Here is a 24080-nt window from a genome sequence, read left to right as displayed (position 1 = left end):
AACCAATGGCACCCAAAAGGAGGACTAGCATTAAACTATTATATATTGTAAAAGGGGTATAAAACTATTATATATTGTATAAAAACATGTTATAATTTTAATATTATAGATGGATTCATAGATCCTTTTAAGGGGTTGTTGAATCCATTTACCTAAATTTTAATATTGCAAATGGATATATAGACCCTCTTAAAGAGGTCTTTAAATTTTAACATTGTAGATGGATTTAGAGATGCCTTTGTCTTTAAATCTTAACACTCTAGATTAATACAGAGACCAGGGGGTCTCAGAATACATCTGTAATGTTAAAATTTAGTGAAATGTAACACTTCAATATCAAAATTGCAATTTTCCATTTCAGAAGTGACACAATTAAAAATGACTAGCATAAATGACTAATTTATATACTTGTGCTTATTAGTTGGTCATATTTTTATTCTTGGACTATAGTTGTCATTTACGTAAATCATTTTTAATTTTTTCACTTATTATCTAGTCATATATTTTAGTCCTAGACTAAATTAGTCATTTAAGTTAGTCGCTTTTAGTTGGGTCACTTATTATCTAGTCGTATATTTTATCCCTAGACTAAATTAGTCATTTAAGTTAGTCGTTTTTAGTTTGGTCGCTTAAAATTGCTCAAATTTAGTAGTAATTCACTTGAAATAATTATGGTGACTAACTTTTTTAGTCGTGTAGTCACTAATCTCCCATTTTGTACTAGTGTTTTGTCGTTTTGTGTCTCTAAATCCTTGTTCCTCTATCTTCTTTTTTATTGTTATGGAGAATAAGTATGCTCCTTTTGGCAGAAGAAATGCAAAAACTCCATGAAAAAGTGAACCAACAAGAGGATGAGATCGAGGTCATTCGTCGTTAACTTGTTGAACTGCAATCTCAGAGGAAATTTGAGAAACATCACAACACAACCAGAAACTCTTTCGGTTACCTTTCGGATAAGATGTCATTGGACCCCTCTCCATGACTTATGATCACATTTTGTAAGATTGTTTTTTGGTCTCTCCAGTTTTTCCATGCCTACGGTTGTAGAATAGTTAACAAAATGTATGTATAGGCTAGTTTGCTAGACGAAATTTTTGGGTTTGCTCTTCTTTTTTCTATTGAATATTTTGTATCTTAGAAAAAAATATAAACATTCCATGAGTATTTAGTTACAACCACACACCAATTTAATACCAAATTTACTCATTTTCTAAAAAAAATTAAAAATTTAATACCAAATTTACTCATTTTCTAAAAAAAAATTAAAAATTTAATACCAAATTTACTCATTTTCTTTAAAAAAAAAAAAAAAAAACAAAACAAAACAACAAAAAACATTAATTAAAGGAATATTATAGAAACTCACACCATCTTTGAAGTTTGATGGCTTTATGTTAGATCATGGTTGTGAAAAGAGCTATGTAAGTCAATATGTTTACGCTAGAATATCTAGAAGACATGTATAAGTATCACCATATATGTCCATGATGTATTTGTCTTAAATTATTCAAAAGAATAATGGAGCATACGATGCTTTAACTATCATCTTTAAGTTGAGATGGGAAATCTTGTTGTTGTGTATTATTGTTTATGGCTAGGATTTGGAGGGAAAGAAAACATTATTGGCCACAGAAAGTAAAAGGTTTAGGATAAGGGATTACAAATTGATTACAACTGCAATAAAGTTAAATGCAAAGTTTTTGAGGTTAATGCGTCTTGAAATCAAGATTGATGTAGAAGACAAAAAGTTTCTATGTCCAAAGCAAATTCGATGTTTGTAATGATTTACACAAGTTTGGACATTGCGAATTAGACGATTTAGAAAAAAAACAAAATTCCGATGTTCAATGTAAATTTGATGTTTATAGTGACCTCGACAATTTTGGGGCATTACATAAGTAATGGGAGTAGCTTTCTTAGACTGAAGAAAATTGAATTATATTAAAAAAAAAAAATTGAATTATATTAAAAAAAAAAAATTTAAATTTTTATTATTATAAATATTAGATATATATTTAAGATTTTATAAAATAGAATTTTTTTATGAGTAAATGTTTTTATTTTTTGCATTTTATAAATGGAAAAGTGTAATTATTTGAGTTATTAAAAAAAAATTAAATACATAATCGATTTTCAACTATAAATTATAAATTTTAAAATATTTTAAAGTATTGTCAAACTTATTGCAACAATTATTTGTCTCGTTTACGTCATATCTTCAACCTCTCAATATCCACTAACCATTTCAATTATATAACTCAACTAATTATATAAGTCATCATTTCTTATGAAAATCATAAAACACTACCACCCTTATTTAATACATCGATTTAGTAAAAAATATTCATAATAGAATATCAAGCATTAATTATATATTTAATTTGACTGGTAAAAAAAATATTCATAATAGAATATCAACTCTTAATTATATATTTAATTTGTAGAAGCTATATATTTAATTTGAGTGGCACCTTCTGCTGTATTGGTCTGAATGTAAATATTGTATATATTGTATCGCGCCTAATACAACTTCTACAAGGGACTAGCCCCCCATTAAAAAAAAAACTATCTTTTTTGCTTGCATCATATTTTCAACTTATTAATATTGGCTAACCATTTAAATTATATAACTGAAATAACTATATAGATTATTATTTCTTATGAAAATCATAAAAAACAACCCAACCTTATTTAATTTAGTAATAAAAATATTGATAATAAAATATCAACCATTATTTATATATTTAATTTGAGTGGTAAAACTAACAATTAGAGAAGCCAAAGCTAGCTGATTGCGATACCATCTAGCTTTAGAGTTTTGCACATAATTTAACAAAAGCGTGGAAAAGATAGTTTCTCTAATATGATTGTGGAGGGAGTTATCATTGAATATGAAAATGTTTACGAAAATATTTTATAATAATCAATAGGTAGTATTTGGGCATTATTCAGTAGCTTTTAGATTTAAGAAAAAAGTAATATATTAAATTAAATTATTATTAAAGAAAAAATTAATAATGTAGAGATATAATTATAATAGAAAGAGGTTATAATATTTTAAAGTTTTTTTTTATTATAAATATTAGGTATATGTTTAAGATTTTATGAAAAAATATTTTTTTGTCGTTTTTATTTAATAAAAAATTGTAATTTGTATTTTATTATGTCATTAAATTTTTTTAGTTATATAATTAATTTTCAATTCTAAATTTTAAAATATTGTCAAATTTATTGCAACAACTATTTTTTTTGCTTACATATATTTAGCCTATTAATTTCACTAACCATTTAAATTATATAACTAAACTAGTTATATAAGTTTTCACTTTTATGAATATTATAAAAAATGACCCAACCTTATTTAATATATCAATTTAGTAAAAAAATATCAATAATAAAATATCAACTATTAGTTATGTATTTAATTTGAGTGGTAAAACTAACGATTAGAGAAGTCAAATGTAGGTGATCATGGCACCACCTAACTTTAAAATCGTGCATACAATTTGACACAAGCATGTAAAAGGTAGCTTCTTTGGAATGGTTGTGTCGAGAGAGTTATCACTAAATATGAGACAAAATATATTACAATAATTATTGTGTAGTATTTGGATATTACATAACTAATGTGAGTAGTTCCAAGATTTAAGAAAAAAGTTAATGTATTAGATCAAATTTTAATTGCATCAAGAGATATAATTATATTAGATTAGAAAGAGGGTATCTGATTTTAAAGTTGTGTTTCGTTTTGTTTTTTATTTTTTAAATATTAGGTATATGTTGAAGAATGATTTTATAAAAATAAATATTTTTTTGTACTCACTATTTAATAAAAAAATTGTGAATAAATTTATTAAGTAATTTGCTTTTAATAAATGGAAATTTGTGATTTTTTGTTATTAATTTTTTTTAGTTACATTAATTAAATTTCAATTCTAAATTTTAAAGTATTGTCAATTTTATTGCAACAATGTAGATCTTATTATTATTAAAGAAAATTTTAATTATGTAGAGACAATAATTATATTAGAAAGAGGGTATTGGATTTTTAATTTTATTTTTTTTTAATATTAGATATATGTTTAAGAATGATTTTATAAAATGAAATATTCTTTGTTGTCACTATTTAATAAAAAAGTTTGCCAACAAATTTATTAAGTAATTTTCTTTTTATAAATAAAAATTTGTGATTATTTGTATTATTAAAAAGTTATAAGCTATATAATTGAATTTCAACTCTAAACTTTAAAGTATTGTCAAAAACATTGCAACAACTATATTTTTTGTTTGCATCATATCTTCAGCCTATTAATATTCACTAACCATTTAAATTATATAAGTGAACTAATTATATAAGTTATTGCATCATATCTTCAGCCTATTAATATTCACTAACCATTTAAATTATATAAGTTATCATTTCTTATGAAAATCATAAAAGACGACACTCTAGATTTAGTAAAAAAAACATTGATAAAAGAATATCAACCATTAATTATATATTCAATTTGAATGATAAAGCTAACCATTAGAGGAGTTAAGGTAGGTGATGGTGGCAACATCTAGCTTTAAAGTCCTACACATAATTTGACATAAGCATGCAAAAGCATGTAAAAAGGTAGTTTTTCTTGAATGATTGTGTAGGGCGTTATCATTGAATTTAAGAATGTTCATAAAGATATATTGTAATAATTAATGTGTAGTTTTTGAACATTACTGAGTAGTTCTTAGATTTGAGAATTTTTTTAATATATTACATTAAACTATTATTAAAGAAAATTTTAATTATGCATAGAGGTATAATTATATAAAAAAGAGGGTACCTGATTTTAAAGTTGTTTTTTAGTTTTGTTTTTTTAATATTAGATATTTTTTTATGGTTTTATAAAAGGAAATATTCTCCGTAGTGGTTATTTAATAAAAAATTGAGTAAATTTATTAAGCGATTTGTATTTTATAAATGAAAAATTGTGATTATTTATGTTATTAAAAAAATAGCTATATAATTGATTTTCAACTCTAAATTTTAAAATATTATCAAACTTATTGTAACAATTATCTTTCTTGCATCATATATTTAATTATTAATATTCACTAACCATTTAAATTATATAACTGAACTAATTATATAGGTTATCATTTCTTATTAAAATCATAAAAAACACCCCAACCTTATTTAATATGTCAATTTAGTAAAAAAATATTGATAATAGAATATCAATCATTAATTATATATTTTATTTGAGTGGTAAAGGTTACGATTAGGGAAGTCAAAGATAGGTGATCATGGCACCATTTAGCTTTAAAGTTATGCACATAATTTAACACAAGCATGTAAAAGGTAGTTTTTCTTCAATGGTTGTGTAGAGAGTTATTATTTAATATGAGAATGCTCATGAAAATATATTATAACAACCGTAGTGTAGTATTTAGGCATTACATAAGTAGCGGGAGTAGCTCCTAGATTTAAGAAAAAAAATTAATATATTATATTAAATTATTATTAAAGAAAAAATTAATGATGTAGAGAGGTATAATTATATTAGAAAGAGGGTATCAGATTTTATTTTTTATATTATGTATATGTTTTAGATTTTATAAAAAAAAATTCTTTGTAGTAATTATTTAATAAAAAATTATAAACAAATTTATTAAGTAATTTGCATTTTAAAAAGGGAAAATTGTCATTGTTTATGTAAAATTGTTTTAGTTATATAATCATTCTCAACTATAAACTTTAAAATATTGTTAGAATTATTATTAACAACTATATTTCTTACTTGTATTATATTTTTAGTATATTAATATTCACTAACTATTTAAATTATATAACTAAATTAATTATATAAGTTATCATTTATTATAAAAATCATAGAAAACGACTCAATCTTATTTAATATGTACATTTAGTAAAAGAAATATTAATAATTGAATACCAACCATTAATTATATATTTAATTTTAGTAATAAATCTAATAATTAGAAAAACCAATGGTACATTTAGTAAAAGAAATATTGATAATTGAATACTAACCATTAATTATATATTTAATTTTAGCTCTAAATCTAACAATTAGAGAAACCAATGGTAGGTGATAGTGGTGCTATCTAGCTTTAAAGTTCTGAGACAAACATGTGAAGGTCACCATTATGTATGGGTTATCATTGAACATGGAAACGCTCACTAAAATATATTATAATAATATATGTCTAGTATTTAGACATTACATAAGTAACGAGAGAAACTCTTCGATTTAAGACAAAGTGTTATATATTACATTAGATTATTAATAAAGAGAATTTTAATTATGTAAAGGTATAATTATATTGAAAAGAGAGTATCAAATTTTAAAGCTCTTTTTATAATCATACGTATATGTTTAATATTTTATGGAAAAATTATTTAATAAAAAAATGTGAGTAAATTTATTAAATTATTTATATTTTATAAATGGACACTTATGATTATTTGTATTATTAATAAGTTTTTAGTTATATAATTGATTTTCAATTTTAAAGTATTATCAAACATATTGCAAATAATTATTTTACTTGTTTGCATCCCATCTTTAACGTATTAATATCAACTAATTATTTAAATTATATATCTGAACTAATTATATAGGTTAACATTATTTTATGAAAATAGTAAAAAATGACCCAACCTTATTTAATAATTATTGATTATAGAATATCAATTATTAATTATATATGTAATTTGTGTCTTAATTTGTGTATTTGTGTTTAGCTTTAAAGTTGTGCACATAATTTGACACAAAAACGTAAAAGGTAGTTTTCTTGAATGATTGTGTATGGAGTTATCATTAAATATGGGAATGTTTATAAAAATATATTATAATAATCCATGTGTAGTATTTGGAAATAATCTAATTTATTATGTAATATTAAATTACATAGACTTTTGTCATCGCTATGTTAATGAGAAGATCGATTTTAAAAAAGTGTGGTTGTAGGTAAAAGGTAATCATGCAAAAATGATTATAGACTTTTTAATAAAAGAGGCTAGTGAGTTAAGTTGATTATTGTAAAAAAAAATTAATGACTTGTTGATGACTAATAGTATCTTATGAATAACTCTAAGGTAATCTAAAAGTAGGAGAGTGTTCGATCAACTTATTCATTATCCAAATAAAGTTAAAATTCCAACTTGATGCATGCTTGACATTCAAAATGAAGTGAAAATACAAAGTCAATGTGATAAAAATGTTTAATCTACCTAGATTTATTTATGTTTGTGAGGTTGTACAATCAAGTTGGAGTAAAGGATATCATCCATCTATTTACATGCAATTTCCCATTGTAATTGATCTAAATAGATAAGAATTAATATAATCAAACCTATATACAAACATATCATATTATCTCTCAAACTATAATGGGTGGCTAATAAGGCATTCATTGATTAGTGAAATGGGAGTGTTGTTGTTCTTCCCAACAAGGTTTAAGATACTTTTATTGCTTATATATCAGTTTACTTTTATAAATATTTCTTGTTGTTGGTAGTAGTTATGGACATAGAATTAGTGGATTATTCGGAAGACCCTCTCGTGGGTACCTCCATATTTGGCAGAAACTCAAGCACAGAGGGGTTTTTTCCATATAGCAGTGACCTGACTGAAGCTATCGCTCCGCTACCCTCGATCATGGGACCATCCTGGTTGGTCATTAACCTACCTGATGCGCTGCCCTCCTGGCCGCCTTCCGCTACTCCTCCACTGTCGCCTGCCTCCTTGCAGTTTGTGGCATGATGCATCGGCCCTGACCTTACCACTTTTTCATTCGGATACCCTTCCCTCCAACCATCCGCGGGTTAACACTTCCCCTCTCATTCATCTCTCGGTGTGCCTTCGCTCTATTAAGGTCCCTCCTCCTCGACACTAGCATCGTTCCATCTCTCTGGTAGCTTCACGAAAATCCCCCCACTCCCAGACACATGCCCCTCGGACCCTGACCTGAACCCCACAAAACCTAACCCTACAAACCCTCCCTACATTGGAGCACATAAGGACACCACTGTCGTGGATCATAGGCCTGGAAAACGACAAAGGTGTGTGAAATCAAAAGCGCAAGACGTTATAATCAATTGGGAAGAAGACTTTCAATGCGGAGAAACCATGGACATGGCGAAGTGAGTCCTGGTTGGGAGAGTGCGTGGAAGGAACTATTCGGCGACGTGGCTTAAATAATGGGTTGCTGAAATATGGGCACAACACCTGGCAGAATTTCCCTTTGTTCAAACCTTTGTCCGCAGCTGGTTCGCTTTGCGTTTTGCTCAGGCCGAACACACAAACTAGGTCTTGTCCTCATTTTGGCATATTGAACAGGCACCTGTGATGTTAAGGAGATGGAGCCCTATTTTCGATCCATATAGGGAATAACTCAGGGTTGGGCCTCTATGGGTTCGCCTTCCCGGATTATCGCCACAATTCTAGTCCAAGGACATCTTTAGGCGCATTGGAAACACACTTGGCACATACTTGGAATATGATAAATGGTATCCCATCACTGGGATCATGGCCTTCGCAAGGATCTTAGTACACCTGGACATCAGAGAAGGGTTACAAGAGAAAATTACCCTACGCTGGAGGAACTACTCGCAAACACAGATCCTCGACTACGAGGGGGTGCCATTCAGATGCAGGCGTTGTCATAAAGTGGGACACCTCTACAAAGATTTCCCTCTATTGAGGAAAGCGAGGACTGAGAATAAGGGGAAGACAATTCCCACAAAGGATCATCAGGCACCGACTGGTCACCCCCTTTCGTCTGATGCAATGGAAAATACAGCTCCTGATGCAGTTGAACCTCACCCAACCTCGAAGACATCGAAGAAGCATGGGAAAGCATCTCTTTGGCCTCCCTCCCACCCACTAATTAGGTCAAGGGCGGCTGCAGATACCGTGCTATCTTCAAGTATGTCACCTTCTAAACCTTGCTCAGTAATTTTCTCAAATGCATCTGATTGCTTGAATGTATCCTCGGGTTCATAACAGAGTTCTGATTTTATGCCACCTCCCTCCATTACCCTAGAATGTCGTCTGTAGCCACCTCCCCCCATTTTCTCTTGTACTCCCCCTTCCTTCCCAGAGGCAGAATCATCTGATATCTTCGCCCCTGGTCCTGGCTCCCTCATCCACAGATACCACCTTCACTCTCTCTCCCGATCCTGGGCCCTGGATTCCATTGGCATTGGCCTGGTTCCTTCCCCCATCCCTCCAAAGCCCCCTAGAGGTCGACCATCCTCCTTATCCAAAGCAAAACAGAAGGTAGGAGAGGAGGTCATCTTGGAGTGCCAACTTACTCTTAATAGGGTTCTTAGAGCAGAGAATTCCTTGGACTCGTCTCCCCCATGAAGCTTCTCTCCTTCAACTCTCGAGGGATTGCTAGCCTTGAGAAAAAACTAGCTCTGCGAAGACTCCTTAAGTTCGAACTGATTGATGTTGTCTTCCTTCAAGAAACCCTGGGTCTTGCTGATTCCATATCTCACCTCCTTGAATCTATGCTCCCCGGATGGACCTTCCAAGCCATTGATGTAAATGGTCATTCAGGGGGCATTGCCCTGGGTTACAACCCCCACCTTATCAAGATGTACAACATTTGGGGAGGCATTGGATTCATTGGGGCATACATCTTCTCATTTGAGTTGGGTACTGATATCAGACTGATAAATGTTTATGGGCCTTGTCATCATCGTGAAGAATTCTGGGAGCACCTGCTATCCTCAGACATACTGCAACCTGAAAACATCATCTTGGGAGGGGACCTAAATTTCTCTATGGGTTATTCAGAATCTTGGGGACACCATGCCCAGGTCGACCCTTTGTTTGTCTTCTTTGAAAACATTTTGGAGACCCACAGTTATATTGATATCCCCTTTGCAAGGTTGCTACCGACTTGGAGGAAGAGAAGGTGTGGAGAGGACAATCTTGTAAGAAGGTTAGATTGATTCCTCATCAAGGAATGATTACTGGAGAGAGGTCTCACTTTCCAACAATGGGTACACTCAGGGGGAATATCTGATCACTTGCCGATTTTCCTTGAGATTAGAGGAGGCATAAGAAAACCTAGAACCTCTTCACATTTAACTCCACTTGGTTGAAGGATGCCACCTATACTCAGATGATCACATACTTCTGGAAGTCCCACCCTCCCACAGCTGGAGGGAACATTACAGAAGGTTTTGTCAGCAATCTAAAATAATTGAAGAGGTTATCAAAAATCTGGGCTCATAATAAGAGAGAACAGGAAGAACAAAACCTTAGTAACATTGAAACAGAAATTGTTGTGTTGGAGGATGAGCAAAGAGGGGTTTTTATATCAAGAGAAAAGAAGGATAAGCTCACTCACTTAATATCGAAGAGAGGGAAAATTCTCAAAGAGAGGGAAGAAACATGGAGATTGTGAAGTAGAGAAATCTGGTTGATGGAGGGAGATGACAACACAAAATTTTTCCACAAATTTGCAAATGGATGAAAGGAAATCAATACCATTTGGAAACTGACAAATGAGCAGGGAAATGAGGTGGATACTTTCCAACAACTGGCCTCTCTAGCCACATCCCACTTTAAGAAGATCTATCAGGCACCCCCCAATGCCACCTTGGCAGAAGTCATAAGAGTAGCACAACTTTTCCCTCGATTCATTGATCAGGAGAATGCTATGGATTTGAACAGAGAAGTCACATTAGGGGAACTAGAGGCTACTCTGAAATGGTTCAAGTGAGATAAGAGTCTTGGACTAGGTGGTTAGTCGGTGGAGTTTTATATGGCTTTTTTTGAAATCCTTGGAGAGGATCTACTCAAGGTCATTGAGGAATGCAGATCGACTAGCCGTATGCATGGAGACATTAACTCCACTTTCATCGCCCTCATTCCCAAATCAGACAAGCCGACCTCTTTCGATGACTTTCGGCCCATATCCTTGTGCAATTGTGTTTATAAAATCATTTCAAAAATCATTGCAAACTGCCTCTGACCCATCCTCTCTGCCCACATCTCCTCAGAACAATTTGCTTTTCTCCAAGACCATCAGATTCATGAAGTGGTTGGTATAGCTCAAGAAGTGCTACACTCTATCCAGACGAAGAAGATTAAAGGTATGATCCTCAAAGTAGATCTATCAAAGGCTTTTGACTGGGTAAGTTGGATATACATTAGAATGCTCCTAACTCATTTAGGATTCCCATATGGGGTTATAAAATGGATAATGTGTTGTATCACAAATATATCCTTTGGTGTCTTGATCAATGGAGCAACATCTCCCTTCTTTCACTCCGAAAGGGGACTCAGGCAAGGATGCCCCTTGTCTCCCTTACTTTTTTTACTGGTTATGGAAGGGCTCAGTAGACTTATCAAATATATGCACCACAGAGGTCAACTATTGGGAATCAGGATCACTGGCAGGTGCATGATAACACACCTCCTCTTTGTGGATGATGTGTTAATTTTCCTCAATGGGGGAATTGGGGATTTGACTGCTCTCCAGCATATTATCACCCTTTTCCAAACTGCAACAGGTATGGCCATAAATAACTCGAAATCCACCCTCATTGTATCTGATTGCTCTCCTCATGAGATACAGTTTTCCCTTCACAGGTTTCCTTTCACCTTGTTACAGTTGGAAGAGGGCCTCAGATATCTGGGCTACAGGCTAAAGCCACATGGCTACAAAATAGCTGATTGGACATGGTCAATCTCAAAGCTAGAAAGAAGGCATAGTACCTTCAAATATGGCATATGGCATATTACGAGAAAGCTTATATGTCTCATTAAAGCTGTTCTCGAAGCCACTCCAGTGTACTGGATGTCCCTAGCTTGGATACCTAGAGGAATCCTCTCTAGAAAACAAAACCTATGTTGCAGGTTCCTCTGGAAGGGAAAATAAGAGGAGAGGATTTTTGCATGGGAAAAATGGGATCTGCTCACCCTCCCAAAGAAGTGGGGAGGTTGGGGAATCAAAAGACTAGAAGACTTCTCCTCTACATTGGTGACCAAGCTGGGCTGGCAACTAATCACTACAAATAGCCTCTGGACTATGGTGGCCTCCTCCAAGTACATAGCTCCCCTTAACATGATAGACTGGCTAAGATAGACAAGCTGGAACAAAACAGGGATCTCGGTCATTTGGAAAGTAGTACTAAACTCCTTGCCACTTATTTGAGATGGGCTCACTTGGAGAATTCAAGTTGGCACATCTGTTCGCATTGGGTTGGACCCTTGGATTGGGTGTGGAAATGCCCACAAGTTACTTGAAGAACTCAAGCTCCACTTTGTCAACACTAGCATTACACACATCAATCACATTGTTGACATGGAGAGATCCACCTTTCTCCATCAAGCACGGAAATCTACCCACAGTCTGCTCATACCTCAACAATGGCACCATCACTGGGAAGACTACACAACTGCCTTAACCGAATCCCATATCAGAATAATTGAAGGGGAGGATGAGATTATTTGGGCACATGCAAAAAATGGCCAGTACTCACCCAAAGAGGGATATCTATGTCTTGCAAACATACACAAACCACAACCTATTGATTTATGGTGGAAGGGCATGTGGAAACTCAAAGCACCACCTAGAACCAGACTACTCATGTGGTCAATTTTGAAAAACAAGATTCCCACTGGAGACAACCTGATTAAGAGAGGACAACATGGACCATTCTAGTGCTGCCTATGCAAATACTGTACAGAATCAATGGATCACCTTTTTCTCACCTGCCCCATCACTACTGATATTTGGATAATTGTCCTCTCGAACACCCATGCTCAGACCACATGGAGGGGACAAACTATCAGGGATGTTTGGACCAATTTGTGGACATCTGCGACCCCATCAAAGGTGAGGAACCTCCCCCTCCTCATCTTCTGGGAAATTTGGATTGTCCGCAACCACCTCATTTTTCAAGATACCACTCCCTATTGGACCACCATCTTTGCCCGACTTCTGGCATATTACAACAACATACCGTAAGATGATGAAAATCCACCCTCCAAACATATCATTCCGAAGACCATTGACCACACCCAGCCATGGGCTTATTTCGACGAATCAACGCAAGAAGAAGGGTGTGGGGTGGTGTCGTACTATATCTAACTACTTCCCATCACTTTCAAATATAAATGGGGCTAGGAATGGGAATAAATAATTATGCAGAGATCATTACAACCAAACAACTCATATAGTTCACCATTGAAAAACATTGCAGGAACCGACAAATGTTTGGGGATTCAAAAATAGTTTGCAATTGGATCAATAAAACATCAATATGTCATGCATACACTCTGAGGCCTATCTTGGATGAGGTCCATCGACACATTTCTTTTTTTGACAACTTTGCATGTTGTCATATATACAGGGAATGCAACACACTTGCTGACAAGCTTTCCAAGGAGGCAACGGTCCGGCCACGCTACACATGGATGATTAAGGAGTAGAGGAATGAAGACCATTATCAATATTATCATCACCCTTTTATGGACCATGTAGTTTAGGCTCAATTTGGAGCCTGTTTTTTTTATGATGATATGCTTATTATAATACTACATGACTGTATATTTTTCCAGATGCATCTACAGATACGTATACCCTATGCGCATAGTATTTTATTTTTTGAAAACAATACATGAACATTTCTAAAGACAAAGTCTCCCTGTGTGGAGAACTTATATATTATGTATTTTTCTTTACTTGACAAGCTCACAACCGCTTTTTTATGTATTTTTCTTTACTTGACAGGCTCACAACCGCTTTTTTCTGCATATGCGAACAACATTTACAACATGTTGTTTTCCTTAATATAATGAAAATTATGATTTTTTCCAAGGGGAAGAAATATTTCCTGCTGTTGAGGACCAAATGAAATATCTGAATGAATTTGGTAAAATAGATACGCTTAATTATTCCATATTATATAAGTGTAAACTCCGTAAGTTGTGAGACATATAAGTTTCCTCATAATATGCCATATTTGAAGGTACTATTTGCAAAACTAAAAAGTTGTAACAAAATACAAACCTAAACAAAAATCCTCTCAAAAGTATTGATTATTACAAATAAAAGTACAAACCTAAACAAAACTTAAATAAATTGCAAATTTATGAATTTCAATATTATCATAATTAGTGATAAAAAGAGTGAAATTTATTAAAAAAATAACGTGACTTAATTATAATCATAAATTATTAAATTTTATTTCGATAATTTATATATATTTTTAAAGATGACAAAATTTATTATAATTCAATTGTCAACACAATCATTAAGATTACTTGTTATTAGAAAAAATAGATTAATTTATCATTATTATTTAAAAAAAAAAAATCCTCACCCAAAAATAATTCAATAATAATTTTATAATAAATTAAATTTTCACTTAATCAAAATTCTTTTCAATTTTGGATAACAGACATATACTTTTTTTTTTTTACATTTAAAACAACAACAAAAACCTCTTAACCCGTTAAAAAAACAATATTAAAACTTACATTACATCTTACTGCACACCAATATCAACTTAAATATAATTCACACACATTTTTGCAAAACAAAACTGTGCTTCGGAAAAAGTCAAAACAAAACTGTCCAGCAACAATTCAGCATCCTTAAACATAATGTAATTATGTGTGAAGTCAAAGAAATACAACCAAATTCAACCTAAATATAATTCACACACATCCAAAAATGTGTGTGAATCAAAACAAAACTGTGCTTCAGAAAAAGTCAAAACAAAACTGTCAAGCAACAATTCAGCATGCTTAAACATAATGTAATTATTTGTGAAGTCAAAGAAATACACTTCAACACGTTTGATGATAAGTTGTAACAAAATGCAGACAACTTTGATTCCAATATTGACTCCTGGTTGTGTCTGGTAGTGTGCCCCTTCCAACAAAAGTAATAGGTTCAGTGTCAACCGCCCTTAAGGGGCCCCGTCCATAACTCTTGGTGCACATGGCATTGCGACACACCGAAACTAATTTAACAATTCAGCATGCTTAAACATAATGTAATTATTTGTGAAGTCAAAGAAATACATCAACACGTTTGATGATAAGATGTAACAAAATGCAGACAACTTTGATTCCAATATTGACTCCTGGTTGTGTCTGGTTGTATGCCCCTTCCAACCAAAGTAATAGGTTCCGTGTCAACGCCCTTAAGCGGCCCCGTCCATAACTCATGGTGCACATGGCATTGCGACACACCGAAACTAATTTAACTTAGGTCAAATTAATTTTAGTCATGGTTCTGTTTCTATTTTTAATTTAGATCAAGGTCTAACTTCGTTTTTTTATTTTTAATAATCTGAAAGGTGGACACATTATAGAAATAATAACAACTCTGTAGATGAAAAACTTGAACAACTCAAAGAAACAGTTAACCATAATAAATATTTCTTAAACGAAAAATGAGGAAATAACTTTTTTTTTTTTCCATCTGAAAACTCCATAAATAAAAGGAAATGGTAACCATAACAAAGCTTTCTTAAATGGAAAGTTACACCGGAGTTACAACACCGGTGGGACTTTTGTAAATTGGTTCCAAACTATGGAAAGTTACAACACCGGTGGGACTTTTGTAAATTGGTTCCAAACTCCAGAGTCAAGGTTGGTGATGGGACTTATTGTTTGTGTTTTCTTATGTATTTATATTTTTTTAAGCAAGTGATTTTCATATTGTTTATATTTTCTTACTCTACTTGCTTATGGGTGATGATTTCAGAGATTGGAATTCCAAATACCAAAACTCCAGAGGCTAGAGATTGGAGTTGGTCATGGGACTTGCTTTCATATTGTTTGTATCTTCCTACACTACTGTCATAAGGGTGACACCTCCAGAGATTGTAGGTGTTGGTGACTTGCTTTCATATTGTTTGTATTTCCCTATGCAAGTAACTTTGTATCGGTGCCGCTTTCAGAGATTGAAAGCCAAACACCAAAACTCCAAAGGCCGGAGTTGGTTATGAGACTTGCTTTCACATTGCTTGTATCTTCCTACACTACAGGCAGGCTTATGGGTGACCGCTCCAGAAATTTAGCAGGCTTATGGGTAACAGCTCCAGAAATTTAAACACTAGTAAGACTCTTGAAAATCGATTCAAAATACCATAACTCTAAACCATGAATTAGTAATAGAACTTGTTACTTACATCTTCCGGACATCTCAATTTTAATAATGTAAAGACTCAACAAATGAAAAGAAACAAGTAAATGTCACAACTCTATTCACTCAAAACTTGAACATCTCAAACAAACAAAGAACTGTAACAATTCCTCCCAAGCAGAAGTTGACCAACTTGAAGGAACATTTAACGATAACAGGTCTTGCTTAAATGAAAAGTTTCGAGGAGAGTGAAAACTTGAACAACTCGCGGGTCAGGTCTGCCGCAACCAGTATGTTGCTTATACTAAAGTTCTTTCAGTTGCTCATTAATTCATCAATGTGGAAGCCAGTGCTGCATTGTTTTCCATTAACTCAGGTTGTTCGTTTAGAATTTTTTCAAGGGTCAGTTATTATATAGAATAAATACCACTCGCAGCTCCTCTTAAATTTGAGTATATTAAATAACCGAGAGAAAAAGCATAGGGATGAGCTGACAGAAAATTTTCCCCCGACAAAAAAGGATAAATAGTACCTGAAAGTATGGCAGCCATAAGACTAGTTTCGTACTGAAACATTTTGCAGTTCTTGAGACAGCATCGCAGACTCTTTGACCCACACATTGATGCATGTTTGTGGTGGTGCATCCAAATTCCAAGATGGTATTTGTATTTTAATAGCTATCATAATGCTTCGATTACTTCCAAACTACAATTCAAACTGACCTGACTTGTCCTGTAATATCACATCACACGGAAAAACTTATTCCACAATGATATTCGGGCGCTGCCCAGGGTCGATTCCTTTCTGGTTAGGTCAGTAAATGTCAATATAGCGTCACATCGGGTACCACCGGGTCCATTTTTCTTAGTTATATTTGGAATTTTTAGTTTACCGCAAGCATCTTCACTTTGCGTGGATGCAACAGCCATTGGGGAAAAAATATATACAACGCGGCTTTTGAGACTGGATCCCAAATTTGTACGTCATTTAACGTGAAAATACAGGGTCATTCGATAACGTTCTCCAACAGACAACTAGTGGACGGAGAGCTCTGGGCGCTGAGCCAGGGGTCCTGTACAGACACCGGCGAGGCAGTTTCCGTGTTCTGGAGAACTGCAGCGGTCTTTAGCTCGGAGATTACGGGCGGCTGAATGGTAATCCTTCTGCTGCTGGAAGAGCTTTTCCTTATCGGCTGCTTGGCGCTGTCGGTCGACTGACGCTTCGATATGTTGCCGTAATCATCATCGGCTAAAATAGCATCGTTCCGGATGCTGGGGTTTCTGGTTTGTATGGTGTCTTTGATAAATTCCAGTTCTTCGGTAACCTCCAGCATGCTTGGCCTAGCGTCTCTGTCAAATGCCAGACATCGGAAGGCAAGCTCGGCCACCCTGTGCACCGTGGCACGAACCCAAGAATCTTTTTCGGGTTCCAGAAATGGGTCGATGATCTCGTCGACGCAGCCGCTGCCTATTCTGGTAATTGCTAGAGACGCGAGGTTGATTTCACTCTTGCTGCGGGAGAAATCTACGACTTTCATCGCCGTTATGATCTCTACCAGAACCACGCCGAAGCTGTAGACGTCACTCTTGTCGGAGAGGTGGAAGTTCTGGTGGTATTGGGGGTCCAGGTAACCCGGGGTTCCCTGCGGGACTGTCGATATGTGCGAGGATTCTGTTAAAACAATCCTTGAGAGCCCGAAATCCGCTACCTTTGAATTGAAGCTGTAGTCCAGTAAAATGTTGCTGGATTTTACATCCCTATGATAAATTGGCGGGTTTATAGCCGAGTGAAGGTAAGCCAGGGCGTCCGCGGTCTCGGATGCCAGCCTGATTCTCTGCGCCCAGGATAGCCCCTCGCCCCTCTCGCGCTGTAGGTGCTGAGCAAGAGTACCGTTGGGCATGTACTCGTAGACGAGTATGGGCTCTCCATTCTCAAGGCAGCAGCCCATCAGACGCACCAGGTTTGGATGTTCCACAGATGACAGAAGCTTTATTTCGTTCATCATCTGTTCGATTCCATGGGTGTCGATATGTCTGATCTTTTTGACGGCCACAGGACAGTCGCCTTTGAGTTTCCCGGCATAGACTGTTCCAAACGCGCCATTTCCCAATCTTTCCTCTTCGGAGAAGCCCTTTGTGGCCTTCTCCAGCTCCTTGTATGTGAAAATTGGGATTCTGAAGGATCCACCGTTGGCCGAGAGGAGTTTCTTTCGGCACCTCCTCCTTTTGTTTGCCAGAGCCTTCTTCTTGAAATAGCAGTATAGGAGGACTATCACCACCACCAATGTCGCCCCTGCAATTAACCCTAGCTCCGTGGAACGGTAAAAAAAATGAGACTTGCATCCAAGAGGCTAACAAATATAATTAAGATCGAAGCTCTGTAATGGATATTTTCCTTACCTCCGACGAGAACAGCCACTCCAGTCGCCCCGCCACAATGTTCAGTCAAAGGATTACACTTCTCTGAAAAATTAATATCAGCAATTCAGAATTCTACAATTAAAGATCGTTAAATTTACAAGGACATCGACAATTAACATCCTTAAAGATTGTTAAATGTACAAGGACATCAACAATTAATATCCGCCCTTCAGAAATTCACAGATAAAGTTAGCTAAATTTACAAGGACATTCTATTAAAGTAATGTTCGAGAGGCGGATTATTTTTTACAAATATACCTTTGCGACATCCATCGCCCTGTAAATATCCATCTCCAACGAAGCCATCATTACAGGAGCATTTATGCACTGGATTGCCTGTGTTTGGAGAAACGAACTGTGTGCAATTCCCGTTTTTTGAGCACTTGTTTGAACAATCACCTTCAATCCACCATCCAAGCTGAAACTTTCCCAAATCTAATTTTAGTTCCAAACCGGCAATCGAATCGACTACGATACCTGTTAGGACCATGTCACAGCCGGTTTTCTTGCTGTTCCAGGGTATGAAGTCTCCGCTTGGGGAAAGACAGGTAGAATTAGAGAAATTGCAACCATGAGATGGATATGTATCTCCTATTTTCGTAACATTGAGGGCGCAACTGTAATCTGCCTTGCTACAGTTTTTGACCAGCACGATATTCCGTGAAGTGAGAGCGTATTTATCCCCGAAGACATCAACTGCCAGGAAACTCTGATTGCACTGCCCTTCATCGTGAAGGAGGACTCCATCAGTGGTAACATTTGCTACTTTGTATCCGTCTAATGTGATATTCCCGTCGCTCGAGCATTTAAGCATGTTTTGGCAACCACGCCCGAAACCAAACGGGTAGGGCACAGTTCTTGAATGACATGTACGATTACATGATTCAGAACCCTCGGAGCCGCTAAAATGAAAGGTAACCATAATTAAGATCACAAGGACCCCTGATCTTTTCATCTCTCTTAGTGCATCAGAGCTTGTAAAACGGATTTCGACTATGCTTGAGCAGAGAAATGTCGTAAAAGGACTACCTGCAAGCAAAAGAATTAGCAAAAGATCATCAGGCGTCCCATAAATAACGGATGAACTGTTTAAACCTCCAAAAGACTAGCTCAGGCAAGAGGCCGTGGCAGGGACGACCTGGAGACCTCAAAACACTGTAAAAGAAGATTTATCTGATAACAACAGAGAAGCTATATTCCGATTATTTTGCCGAAAAACCGTGTCAAACTTAAAGGAGGAAAAGGCACTCAAGGAAAAGGCTAAATTAAAATTACTCTGTTGAAGCAATTGACGAGATGGAATCAGCGTGGCATAACATTTGTTCGAAAATTTGACTATATGGAATCGGCGTGGCGTAATACATCCGTTTCACAGAAATTGTAGGCATTTAGGGAAGCAAATCACGGGTATTCGCAGTAGCTGTGAACGAGAGGAAATGGACAGCAAAACAATGATGCGAACCCTATGAACGCAGATTTACGGTCAAACTAGCGGTATTTTTAAAAAGTCGGCGTCCAGTAAATCCAGTACCGTTTTACATAAAGCATGCCGATGACTACGGATTTGTACAGGCTCGGAAAGTATATTCTTTAAACCTAAACACATGAAACGAGCAAATCCATGCCGATAGCCAGCCGGAAATTCCTCGAAAGCATCTACAAAGATCACAGAGCTCGCATTGAAAAAGGAAAAACTCAGACGAAAGTCAATAGACCTAAATTGAGCCGAATCAGGGCCTAGTTCGGCTCTCTGTAAAGCAAGAAACAACTATTGAACACAATATTTAATATTATAACTCAATTGCAGTCTATGCCGAACAAAAAACGAGATTTCGGAGTCAAATATGGAAAGCCTAAAATTTCAACAACAAACACTTAAATCTTTACATATCCAGGTGACACAGAGATTTGTCAGGCTTAAATTCATCCTTTTTTCGTTAAAAACCCTGAAAGACAACGGATTTCTTTTGGCAAAATTACCTGAACAATATCGAGTTCCCGGCTATGCCGTCAAAGCATCCACTACCAGAGCCGCTTCAAATGCAAAGAAGCAAAATAAATTTCAGGTCCGTACCACAAAACAGAGCGAACAAAGAAGAATCCTTTTCCGTGTGCGTATCAGAACGCCGGCAAAGTTTTGTGGCTGGAAGTGCCTTCCATCTGATTCCAACTGCTACATGTCGGTTCCACTGCGCTGCAAGATATTTTAAGCTGAGGAGCCAAATGCTGAAACTGGACCCTATGATTGCAACCGGGATGGAATTTGATGAATTCCCACTTTGGGTCCCCGGGGGGATAATTATCCCCCATCCAAGCAAAAGTCAAGTCTAATGTTGAATATTGGCAAGCAGGCGTTCGATGTGACTGCACCGGTCCCTCCCATACCAAGACCCGCCCTCCACTGCTACGACTTGCTCTCATGTTTTTTTTCCTCGATAAGGTTGTTAAACGTATTTAGGATTACTCACTCCCATTTAATCACGATAACGCGCTTCCTCTGCCTTTTGTCGTGAAATTCATGGGGATAAAGTTATTTAATAATATTATTAAATATGTGGTTTTTGTGATTTTGATTTTTCATCTTCCCCACCTTAGTCAACCCTTTGTTTTTTCTTCCCACCTTATAATCATTTGTTTTGCCAAATAGACTTTATAAACAAACTCTATTTTAATGGTTGGTTATATTACGCAACTTATAAAATTCCACAATGCTTATCTAAACCACTTAAAAGCAAGCATATATCCATGAAATTTCATTTCAATGTGAACCTGAAAATAAAAATGGATTTGGAGAAAGAAAGAAAAAGAATTGCGCCTTATTGAATGTTCTTACATGTATAAAAATGGATTTGGAGAAAGAAAGAAAAAGAATTGCGCCTTATTGAATGTTCTTACATGTTTTCTTCACTTTCACTAGATCTTACCACACTTAAAATTCCATAAACAAGAATATTGCTTCCTTTCCTAAAGCTTTTGTGTATTTGTTTGGGTGTTTATGTTAATGTGTTAGATTAACACTATCCATTGTCTAAAAACAAATAACATTCTCCTTATTCTTATTAGGTAACTATACTCTTATCTTGGACTATGGAACTTTGTATTGGGCTATTGGCATAATGATGTTGCTTTTTAGTTGTCTCATGGATTCATTGAAGAGGAAAAACATTCTCCTTATTCTTATTAGGTGTTGTTATCTGGGACCATGGAACTTTGTATTGGCATAATGATGTTGCTTTTTAGTTGTCTTATAGATTCATCGAAAAGTTTTTCTTTCATATAACATCACACTTATGTGTGCTATCTTATTTAGAGAGATAAAAACAAATAACATTCTCCTTATTCTTATTAGGTAACTATACTCTTATCTTGGACCATGGAACTTTGTATTGGGCTATTGGCATAATGATGTTGCTTTTTAGTTGTCTCATGGATTCATTGAAGAGAAAAAACATTCTCCTTATTCTTATTAGGTGTTGTTATCTGGGACCATGGAACTTTGTATTGGGACATGGAACTTTGTATTGGCATAATGATGTTGCTTTTTAGTTGTCTTATAAATTCATCGAAAAGTTTTTCTTTCATATAACATCACACTTATGTGTGCTATCTTATTTAGAGAGATCCACTTGTATGAATCTACGAAATTATTTGGCATTTTTTAAGATCTCATAAGAATTATAGAAGACCACAATGAATAAGATTTATGATCAATGAGAATATAAGTGAAGTTGGGATTCAATTTCATGATGTGGTGTTAAATAATTTATAAGAATTTGCATAATCATATATATTATATATTAACAATGTATTAACGAATGGTTGAAGTCTTTAGGAATGATTGGAATTTATGAAGAATATAGAAGTTGATTTCCTAATTATTAATTTGAGTAGAATTTTTGGATTAGTTATTATAAATGTAGTTTATGTATTTTATGTTTATGTTTATTTTTTTAAAGTATATCTTTTTGATAATTTTTGCCAGAAATTTGATAAAAATGGTTGAAATGACATATTTTAGTAGTTAAATTTGTAGAGACTGAGTTTTCTAGAAGTGTTTCAAGGCTTAGAATATGTTTATCTATTAAAAATGCACCTTAAACAATGAAAAATAACAATCTCATAAAGAATTATATCATTAAATTTAAGAATAAAAAATAAATTATATCATCAAATTTAAAGTTAAAAAATAAATTATATCATCAAATTTTAGAAAACAAGAAAAAATTTTAAAACAATTACACTTTATCTTCTTTATATAATTAAAAATTTAAAACAATTACACTTTATCTTCTTTATATAATTGGAGATGTTTTCACTTAAACAAAAACACATTTTTTTAGTTTTCATTATTATTCTTTTGCATTTTTTGACTTTTGCATTTTTAGAAATGACATTTGTAACTTTCCTTTGCATATCAAAACTTTATATAAAATGTTTATAACAATAATAATTAAAAATATTTAAAGAGAAATGCTTTCCTAAATATTCATATTTTTGATGAGTTAAATGTGTGGAAGATCAATGTTGTATAATTATTTGGAAATTAGTATTTTAAATAATATATGTAAAATATTAGATGAAAATTATTTTAAAATTGAAATTTAAGATAATTATACACATAATATTTCAAAATAAAGAACTTTTGTTATTAAGTAAAAAAATGGAAAATTCTTTGAACCCATAGTTTTTTAGTAAGAGGGGAAATTCTTTAAAGCTGTAGTATGTTAGGAATTGTCCAAAAGGTATTGTTTTTGGTGAGAGTTTGTTTTTATTTTATTAATTTTAGTATTTCAAAAATAATTTTTATTTTTTTTATTTTATTTTATTAATTTTAATATTTTAAAAATGACAAAATTTTTGGTGAGAGTTTGTTTTTATTTTATTAATTTTGGTATTTCAAACATGACAAATTTATTTATTTATTTTTATTTTTATTTATTAATTTTAGTATTTCAAAAATGACAAAAATTTTGAACAATATTTTAAGAAATGTCCAAAACTCTATTTCACTATGAAGGTGGTGAGAGTTTGTTTTTATTTTATTATTCTTAGCATTACAAAAAGGGAATATTGTTTGAACTATTGGTATTTTAGGAACTGTCCAAGAACCATATCTTACCATGACTCTTGTGAGAGATTGTTTTTATATTATTATTGTTGATTTTATTTAGTAAACTAATTATAACAAAAAGATGCCTTTGATCTTTTAGATTAAGTCAATAGTATCGTACTTTTCTCTTTTCCTTTATTTTTTGTACCAAAATTTCTCTTTTAAGTTTATATCTGATTGTATTTTGATTGATATTAATATTTTACAAAGTGATCACTTTCTCTATTCTACAATAATTTAGCCGAGACTTAGTATCTTTATGTCATCTCCTTTTAAGACACATGTGACTTTAACCACAGTTTCAAATAATCTTAGGGAGCATATTGTCTTGCATGTAAGTTGTCTTGTGTTTATATATTAGATACCTAATCATAGGCATATTCTTGAAATGAAGGGAAAATCAACATCTATGACACGGATAA

General features: G+C 33.8%; 2 protein-coding genes across 2 annotated transcripts; one reads left to right on the top strand and one right to left on the bottom strand.

Annotated features, from left to right (window-relative positions):
• The first annotated feature begins 9370 nt into the window (after positions 1–9370).
• On the top strand, positions 9371–9967 carry LOC149261867 (uncharacterized). Its single transcript, XM_089371559.1, has one exon. The coding sequence runs from the start codon at positions 9371–9373 to the stop codon at positions 9965–9967; it is 597 nt and encodes a 198-aa protein (XP_089227685.1).
• Positions 9968–16565: 6598 nt separating this feature from the next.
• LOC149261866 (wall-associated receptor kinase-like 14) lies at positions 16566–20885 on the bottom strand. Its single transcript, XM_089422879.1, has 4 exons — positions 20529–20885; positions 18807–19577; positions 18528–18590; positions 16566–18432 (listed from the first exon to the last, which is right to left on the bottom strand). Exons 2-4 carry the CDS (start codon positions 19501–19503, stop codon positions 17135–17137), a joined length of 2058 nt encoding a protein of 685 aa, XP_089279005.1. The 5' UTR covers positions 19504–19577; positions 20529–20885; the 3' UTR covers positions 16566–17134.
• Positions 20886–24080: the final 3195 nt, after the last annotated feature.

This window comes from Pinus tabuliformis, chromosome 6 (genome assembly GCF_031772625.1).
Source record: "Pinus tabuliformis cultivar Carrire ecotype Pingquan chromosome 6, CPIR1, whole genome shotgun sequence".
NCBI classification, from domain to species: domain Eukaryota; kingdom Viridiplantae; phylum Streptophyta; class Pinopsida; order Pinales; family Pinaceae; genus Pinus; species Pinus tabuliformis.
The sequence above is the reverse complement of the archived record's forward strand: the minus strand, read 5'-3'. Positions and strand labels throughout refer to the sequence as shown.